Below are 9,501 nucleotides of genomic sequence, written 5' to 3' on the forward strand. Positions count from 1 at the left end.
CCCCAGTACTCTTTCCTGCCATGGCAGGGGGTCGGACTAGATGATCTGCTCAGGTCCCTTCCGACCCTACAAACTATGAAACTATGAAACTATGAGACTACAGATCCCTGATAAGACCAAGACCACAACATGCTAAGTACTGTACAGACATGTGATAAATTTTGTGCCCCTAAAGCTTATCAGTCTAAATCAGTGGTGTTCACCCTTCTGGTCCTGCGGCCAGATGGGAGGTGCTGGACTGGTCTGAAGGCCAGATCAAGCCCTTGGAGCCCCGCACTGCCCCCTCCCTACCCTGCGCACCAGGATTGGTCAGGGCGGGGGGGCAGAACCACTCCCTCTTGCCCCCCGCACACTGTGACTGGCTCTTGGAGGCCCAGGCTACCCTCACCCAGTTCTTGACACTGGGATTGGGTATGTGATCCAGCCCGCAGGACTCCCTGTGGATCCAGAAGTTTGGCAGCAGGGGAGCAGTGGCTCAGAAACACTGAGCAAGTTCCCCCATGTTGCTAAGAAGCATTGTTGGAATAGTGCAAGGTAGGTTACACTGATGCTGTCCCCAACACTGTTAACTGTCCTTGTTCTGTGGTTAAATAAAGGATTTAGGTCTCTTGAACTATCTAACACCTAAGAGTAATAAGTTTTTCACTGTATATATTCAAGTGCTAAATGCATATTAAATTGTCCCATTTGTCTTGTTTTTCTAATGAAGAATGTGCTAACTAGGGTTAATGTTCAACCATGTTGATGCTACTTAGAAATTGTTCTAGGAATCTTATGTTTTGCATTGGAATTCAGTGTATTAACTTATTAGGTATTATAGCAAAGAACATTGTGTTCAGCTTACCTTAAAAGTGCTATTAAAAAGCAATCCTATCAGTACGGTGGTGGAGTGCATACCTCAGATTTTCAAGAATCAGAAAATGGGAACATTTACAATATTTAGAACTACAAAGTTTTGCCACTGCAGTTATTATTTCAAAGTATATCTTTCTTGTTTATATAAAAACTTAAGCATGCAATGTTGGGCTAAAGAAAGGCTGTGCACTTAGCCAGCATATGCACTTATCCAAATTTAATGTAAGCCAGGGCTGTCCAACTTGTAAGTGGCCAGATGCCCCACATGGTGTGGGCTGTACAAGCAGGGGCTGTAAAAATTCAAGTACACGGGGCCCACAGGCTGCACATACACCACTTGCTGCACCATATGTATGGGAAGCCACCCCCCAATACTGCTGCAACAAATGGGTGGCCCCTATCTCAACTCCTTTGCTGCAATACACTGCGGGTTCCTCCAGCAGTTTGGGCCATGCCTCCCTGCCCCTTAAATCTAGAGACCTGGCTACAGCAGCAGCAAAGCAATGGGCAAGCAGCAGCCACATAGGAGCCCAGGGGTCTCGTATTAAACTCACGTGGACCACATGCAGCCCCCAGGGTGCTAGTTGGATAGCCCTGATGTAAGCAATGCTGATTAAGTACACAGCACTGTATTATTAGCAGCCTTAAAATTGACTAGCTTACAATATTTTCAAGGCTTCCAATAGTAGATTTGGGAACTGTTATTAGAAACCTTGAAAATGAGGGACGATAGTAGCCATAAAATTGACCATATAGTGGCCATAAAATTGGTTCTCATTATTTTCAAGGCTTCTGGTAGCACCCCTTTGACAGCTGCTTCGTCTCCACTGTTTCTTTTTCAGTTAAAGGGAATACATTTAATTGCAAAATAGACAGTGGAGCTGAAAGATGCTATGCATGTATGCATTTCCCTGATATGCAGATAATTGCTGTTTGTTAGAGTGTAAGCAATAGGCAACAAATTGGTGTTTTCACTGTGCTATGTGATTAAGCAAATTATAAATTTATGCAGCATGCATAGAATTGCAACACACTGCATTAAGATAACGGAATGGGATTGTGCCTTTTGTTGGGAGGCTATAATCCTCCAGATGTAAATTAATAAGTAATGAATAACTTGCTTATATTTGAAATCAGTTGCTATACACCGAGAAATGCTATTAACTTTTGTTTAAAACAAGGTCCAGAGAGTGAGTCAATCATGAAGGCGGTACTTGTGCAAGTCTGTTACAGTACAACCTAGTATTAAATTGTGCTCCAGGACATACCAAACATAGACAAGGAAGTTAATTGCTGTAGCTTTCAAACCCAAATAATTTTTTTCGTTTGTATCTGAATCCAAACTGATGTTAACAGTTTCTGTATTCAACTCTCTAATTATCCATAGCAACCCTTAATTATATCAGCAGTTGCTTAATTAAAGTATTCACCAAAAAGTGTTACATTTGAAAACCAAACTCTTACAAGTATTTAATTTCTAGTGTGGACTGTTCCCTTCCTGCCCCACTTATTTTTGTGTGAACCTGCAACATTCCCCTCCATTCCCACTGCATTTGAATTTTCTATTGAGCATGTCCCGATGCAGTTTCAAAATACAGCTTGGATATTAATATCTGTTTACTGAATAATGAAGACAAAATAATAGGTCAATTTTAAATTATATCAAACACTCCAGGGACAGTGAAATTATAATTGTTAATATAATTCAATGGTGCCTGAACTGCATTATGAAATATAGGGAAAAAACAGGTCGCCGTCAATGTAGGGAGGAAAAGGCTGTTGGGAAGACAAATAATATGCCAGTGAATAACAATGTATATCCTATCTTTAGAGCATTCATGTGAAAAATGTAAAGAACAATGTTATATTTGGAGTTTGCTCGTGTTTTCCTTTTTACAAAGCACTGACTGCAAGATTTTCCTAGCAGTTTAAAAATAAAATATTTATCTACTGGGTTGTGTCACCTCCAATTACCTTGTGTTTCTAAAGGAACTTAAAATAAACAGCCTGGCATTTTTACTTAATTTCTTAGTAATTGATTGACGAGATCACTGCAGCCTTGCAGAAACTATGGTTTTTTCTACAAAATGAGCTTGTAATATTGTGTTTGAATGGTAATGGATTGTGATTATGTGTGTGTGTGGTAGGGTGGTTGTTTTGGGTTTTGGGTTTTTGTGACAAGGTAACTGATTTACTTTTAATATTAAGATAATAAAGGACTGAATGGAAGTAGCTACAGTGTGAGCACTAAGTTGTGTACAGCTTTTTCTGTACCTTGAGTATGATTGTTAAATGTACTATATAACCAATATGTACGCATTGGCTAGGGACAGATATTCAAAAAGCCAGAGCCTGAATTGATTAAAACATTGCAAGTTAGTCTAGCCTATTTAGGTTGAATCAGTTTGTAACAGTACAGACATTTTTGGTCCCCACGTCAACCCCATGTATTCCTATGGGGAATCTCGGTCCCCAGGTCAACCCCATGTATTCCTATGTATTACTCAAGAGTAAACTGGATGCTTATCTTGCTGGAATCCTATGACCCCAGCTGACTTCCTGCCCTTTGGGCAGGGGGCTGGACTTGATGATCTCCCGAGGTCCCTTCCAGCCCTGATGTCTATGTGATGTCTATGAAATTCCCTCTGGACTGAGGAACTGTGGGCACATGCCTGCAGTTGCTCAGGTCAAGTGCTGAGGAGTGCGCCCTCGGCTGCAGGGAAGCTGTGCTGGGGGCGTGACCAGCCGGGGCTGAACTGGCCAGAGAGAGATTTAATTCCCCCCTCCCTGTCCCACTGACACGGACCTGAGACAGGTCTGCTGGGTGCTCCCCCATTGCTGCTGCAGTGGTGGACCACCATGGCCCCTAAGGCAGAGGGGGCAGGGAGGGGAGTTATCCACCCCATCAATCCTGGGGGACTACAGCCGAGTCTACCCACCTTGACTGCCGCCGTCACCGCTCACTCCCTGCTTGGGGTAAGCGGCAGAATAAGCCCCCTCCTGTCCCCTCTGCTGGACACCGGAGGGAGAGGGAATAACCTCTGTCTCTGTCCTTGCCTAAGGGGCCTGCTGGTCAGCATCTGGTCAAACCCCCGCCCGGCCACTGCAGCAACAAGGGGCAAGGCCCTAGATGGGGCAGCAGCTCCTGTCTCAGTGTCAGGGAGCACAAGCTCCTTCCCAATGCGGGGGCCTTGCTGTGCGGCAGGCAGAGCTGTGGCAGACACCACGCAGCAGCACCGGGGTTGGAGAGGGCCAGACCTTTACCACCCCCAGCTCCACTGCAGCTGCACTCTGCAGCAGCTTTCCCTGCTCTGCAGCGTGACCTGCCACCGGGAAGAGGCTTATGCTTAGGGAAACTGCCCCGTGCCCCCATCACGGTCGCTCCTATCTCACTGCTCCAGCAGCCAGGCGGGGGCAGGGCCAGGGCCAGATGCCACCGGCAGGGCCCCTTGGGTGGGGGGCAGAGAGCGGGGTTATTCACTGCTCTGCCTCCAGGGCACTGCAGCAAGGTCTGCCCACCCCAGCCACTGCCACCGCCACTCGCTCTGTGCCCAGGGCAAGCAACGGAATAAGCCCCCTCCACTGGACACTAGTGGGAAGGGGGCAGGAGGGGGATTATTCTGCTGCTTGCCCTGGGCACAGAGCAAGTGGTGGCAGCTGGGACAGGCAGACCCCACTGTGGTGCCCTGGGAGTAGAAGGGGAAATAACCCCACTCCCTGTCCCCCTCCCAAAGGGCCCTGCTGGCTGACATCTAGGTCTGCCCTCACTCAGTTGCTGGAGCCATAAGGGGGCAGTAGCCCCTGTCACGGTTTCCCCAAGCATGAGCTGCTTCCTGGTGGTGAAAGCTGCTGCGAGGCGAGGAAAGCTGGTGTGGACCACAGCAGCAGTGCTTGTGGGGCTCTGGCCCCCTTTGGGCCCTGGTGCTGACGCATGTAGTCTGCCTCAGCTTTGCCCTCCCTAAAGTGGGGACCCCCCTACTGGGAAGGGGCCTGCACTCCCTGACACTATGACAGGGGCTGCGGCCCCCATCAAAGGCCCTGCCACCTCGCCGCTGCAGCAGCTGGGCAGGGATGTGGCTGGACATCAGCTGGCTGGAACCCTTAGGCTGGGGCAGGGATGGGGATTATTCCCCCTCTCTCCGGTTTCTGGCAGAGGGGCTTATTCCACTGCTTGTCCCAAGCAGGGAGGAAGCGGTGGTGGTGGTGGTCAGGGAGGCAGACCCAGCTGTGGTCCCCCAGGGACAGTAGAGGTAGAGGAGGGAATACCCCTTTCCTCCCTCTGCTTCAGGGGCCATGGCAGCCTGCCACTGCAGCAAGGGGGGGAGCAAGTGGGGAGCACTTGGTTCAGGTCCCTGCCAGTGGGACAGGGAGGGGGGAATTAAACCCCTCTCTGGGCAGACCCCTGCCCCTGCTTGGCTGGGGAGCAGAGGGCCCAGCCTGGAGAGCATTCTGGGATGCTGGGGGACTCTGGTTAAACTTAAACCAGGAAGGGGTCTAGGACAGACATTGCATAAACCAGTTTGGGCCAGATCAGTTAAGTCTGGTCCTACATTCAACCAGATTTACCTCAAACCGGTTTCAGCCATTTTGAAACTGGTTTATGTGCACTGAATATCTATTCTGTTACAGGTTTAAACCAGTTTCTGATCACTTAAACTGGTTTATGTGTGATGTCTGTCCCTAGCCATGGAGCCAAACTTTCAAAAGTAGCCCCTGACTTTGGATGCAAACATTTTTGACACACTTCGGGCCTAAATCTTGATAGTGGTGACCAACTACAGCTCCTACTGGTGCCATTTGGATTTGTGGTTGCCAATTACTATATCAGAAGATGAGGCCCAACACATTTTCAATTTTGCATTTTAAATACTAAGAGCAAACTGACATTCCCTAAATTAGGTTCCATTTTTGAAAATTTGTTATGAAGACAAACATTGTAACAAACTCCTCCTTCCTTTTTGACCAAACTGTTCTCCTCTTCTGTTAAAATATACATGAAATCCCCACCCACTCTGATATACTACCATAAATCCATAACCCTTTTACTTCATGTACACCTTCATTGATAACATCCTGCATAATTTCGGTGTGTGAGGACCCAAATTATTATTTTAATTTATAAACTGGTGTTTGTACATAAGCATAATAATACAGAAATGTTTTTTGTCAGAGTCTGGTGTCCACTTTTGAATTTGATTAATGGAGCAGTAAACTTTATTTTGCAACTGATACCATAGCAAATTGTCTTTCCCTAGCGTCATCCACACCCTGTTTTAGTGGCTTCCAAATTCATCATCGTTCTCCCACATTACAGTAATAGGGAAGGAAAGCAACTCAATTAATGGTTGATAGCAAGCTAATTTGCACTGATATACAGTCTTTTTGCAGTTGCTTAAAATTTATATTCTACTTCTGTTCAGAAGACACATTTTAGACTGAACAATAGGCATATAATTTCATTTAATTGCTCACATTTCCAAGTATGTACAATCTTCTTTTTATCTCAGCATGTTTTAGTACCAAACTGGAGTTTTCAGTTGTGTACAAAAAGTGGTGAATGTGCTTTCCCACCTCTCATCTGGCTCAGAGGTCAGTACTTGAAAAGGCTTCTGAGCATGCAGGGGACAGATTGGCATCAACCTTTCTGGTGAATCTATTAAGACACAAGTTGGCTATAGAAATATGTTAGGAAAAAAACAATGTGCCTTCATAGTTTAGTAACAGTGCATTGTACAGATGAAGTTCTTTAACTTTTTGAAGCGTGGCAAGAGAAGCAGTTAACTGAATGCAGATATTACTCTCCTATTGTATACCTACAGAAAGCAAAGCAGAGTAACTTGTCTAAGGTTACAGAAAGAACAGGTAGCAGAACTGATTAGAATCTGGAAAATTGACACCTCAGCTCTGAGCTCAACTAGATAGTAAAAACTAGTTTAGAAATGTAATGCTGAAAAACTGAAGCAATGGAAACAAATTGTATAAAATTTAAGACTTTAAATAAGGTTGGGATTTTTGCTGCTACTAGGTCTCAAAATGTAGTTTTTGTTCCTAGGTTGGAAACAGAGGAACCATCCGAGATTATCCCAGCTTTAATGCACCCAGAGATGCAGAAGCAATTCGGAAAGCAATCAGAGGAATTGGTAAATATGCAGCTAAATTCCCTTCCTGTTTGGAAATATCAGACACTCTGTTTTTGTGTCTGGCTTCATAGCTTTGTTTTAAAGTGCTGGAATTTACTGTCATGCTTACATGCTGTTGATAACTAGGAAGACTGGGGCATGCTCACATCATGAGAAAGAGGAATGATTACAACCACAGTTACCCCTGGTTACCAAGATAATAGATGTACCTAGGTCTTGTCTCTATGGTTTGAAATGTGTGTCGACTGATGTCTCATCTGCGTCACCAAAAAATGTATGGTGGCACAAATTGTGAGCAAATAGATATTGCTACCCTTTGTCACACTACATCAAAGGAAAATCAGTGGTGTGACAGAAAGCAGTAACAGACTCTGCTGCTTTATGATTGATTCAGTTGTCTATTAACTGTCTGGCAGGAGACTAGGGGCAGCCTGAGCTGCCTCTACTCTCCAGTCACCCCACGCAAGTGCTGTAGGGGCTTGAGGGCCCCTCAAGCTCCAGAGCACCTGCTTGCTTTTTCAGCTTACAGAGAAGCATGCAAGGGAGTCTTTGGGTACCTCTCCATAAGCAGGAAAATTGGGTTTCCCTGCTCAGTGGGACCCACCCCCCATGATCACAGGAGCAAGTCTGGTTGAACAGGAAGGCCTGGAGATCACATCACCCCTTGTCCTGCACCATCAAGGGTGGGGCAACAGCTGATGTGTGTTTTGCCCAGTGAAGCAGATCAGCATCAGCATGGCAGCCCAAATGAGGCATCAGGTAATGTCTGCTTCCAGCCATAGAGACGAGACCTAGGTACATCTGGTTATCCTGTACCGGGTCACTGGAGTTATAATCATTCCCTTTTCTCAGGATGCAAGTGTGCCCCAGTCCTCCTAGTTACTAATTGCATGTAGGCAGGACATAAACCCATAGCAGCACAGCTGATTCACTTCATTCAGTGACATATACTTCTTGTCTATGTGAAAGTGACTTTTGCCATTTCAACATCTTGTTTGCTTTCTGCAAGCATTCATGATGGAGAGAATTTTAATAGCAACCAGAGCACACTGACAAACTGGTGACAACATTTCTGTTACTAACATGTTCCCTTACTGAAGGACAAAAAAATGAATTAATGTGATAACTTTCCCAATTCATTGTTTGAATGCATCTTTACTGCAGTGGTGGGTGTGCTGTCATGGTTTTAAACTTGAAGTAAAATGTTTTCTTTTAGGGACTGATGAGAAAACCCTGATCGACATTCTTACTGAGAGATCAAATATTCAGCGACAGCTGATTGCTAAGGAGTACTTGGCAGCATCAGGAAAGGTATATACTTGGAGGAGCAGTGTGGCCAGTTAAAAGATAACACTATACGATGTCCAGAAAAATGACCCTAATATACAATAACTCTATACTAACTTTCATTATGAGACAGTATTTGAGAATGAATGAAGTAACTCCATGAGAATGTAATAGCACATAAAAACAAACACTAAGGGAAAAGCCCGACTGACAGTCTTTTAAAATGTGAATTCTTTTCCAGAGGTCATTACTGAAGGATGTGTTGAGAAGCTAGCTGCAAAAATAAAGTGCTGCTTGTATTTCAGTATGGATTACATCCTTTAGATAAAGCCACTTTTGCTAATTATTTTGGGGAAGGCAACAAATGTATTGGAGTGTGGGGCCAGAAGTTTCCTTTTGCGATACCTTTGATTGCAGTGTTTCACTGCTCTGGTGTGTAATTCTCTGCCTTCTCTGTTTTGTCTTCAGAAGCAGTAGGTCTGCATTCCTACAGTTTTTAAAAGTCACATAGACAGTATGTGGTTATTTTGAAGGCACTTCATCTATGGCTTTAATTTTCAATGTAGCTTAGTCAAAGATAGAATTCACTTTCTAAATTAAAAAAAAGAACATAAAATGCAGCACAGCTGGGGGCAAGATGCTTCCAACAGTAGAAACGATTGAAAAGAAACAGACTAGAAATATTGGAGTAGCAACATACAGACTCCTCCTGTAGGTTACCATTTCTATTGGGATTATGTGATCTGTGTAAGCAGTAGTCATCCAGAGTCTTTTCTTTTTATTTGTTTAGGACCTGAAAGATGACTTGAAAAGCGATCTCTCAGGCAATCTGGAGCGTGTCATGGTTGCTCTTGTTACGCCCCCAGCAGTGTTTGATGCTAAACAACTTAAAAAATCCATGAAAGTAAGTCCAGAAGAAAATTTTTCATTTTTTATTAGAGCTAGTAAGAGAAAGAAAAGAAATAGATTACAGGCGGTCTTCGGATTTATGACACAATTGGTTCCTGAAAACCATGTCTTAAGTGTCACAGTTTCATAGTTTCTAGGGTTGGAAGGGACCTAAGTAGATCATCTACTCCGACCCCCTGCCATGGCAGGAAATATTACAGGGGTCAAACAACCCCAGCAAGGTGTACATCTAGCCTCCTCTTAAAGACCCCCAGGGTAGGAGCCAGCACCACTTCTCTTTGGAAGTTGGTTCCAGATCCTAGCCGCCCTG

The 9,501-nt window shown here is 44.8% G+C and overlaps 1 protein-coding gene across 1 annotated transcript in view; it reads left to right on the plus strand.

Moving 5' to 3' along the window:
• Positions 1–9,501, plus strand: part of ANXA3 (annexin A3) — a 42,231-nt gene that overhangs the window by 9,158 nt on the left and 23,572 nt on the right. Inside the window, exons 2-4 of the mRNA XM_019534305.1 lie at positions 6,908–6,995; positions 8,212–8,306; positions 9,073–9,186. Coding sequence (XP_019389850.1) covers positions 6,908–6,995; positions 8,212–8,306; positions 9,073–9,186 — 297 coding nt within the window. The remainder of the gene's footprint in view (positions 1–6,907; positions 6,996–8,211; positions 8,307–9,072; positions 9,187–9,501) is intronic.

The sequence above is a fragment of the Crocodylus porosus genome, unplaced genomic scaffold (assembly GCF_001723895.1).
Source record: "Crocodylus porosus isolate Cpor-Errol unplaced genomic scaffold, CroPor_comp1, whole genome shotgun sequence".
In the NCBI taxonomy this organism is placed as follows: domain Eukaryota; kingdom Metazoa; phylum Chordata; order Crocodylia; family Crocodylidae; genus Crocodylus; species Crocodylus porosus.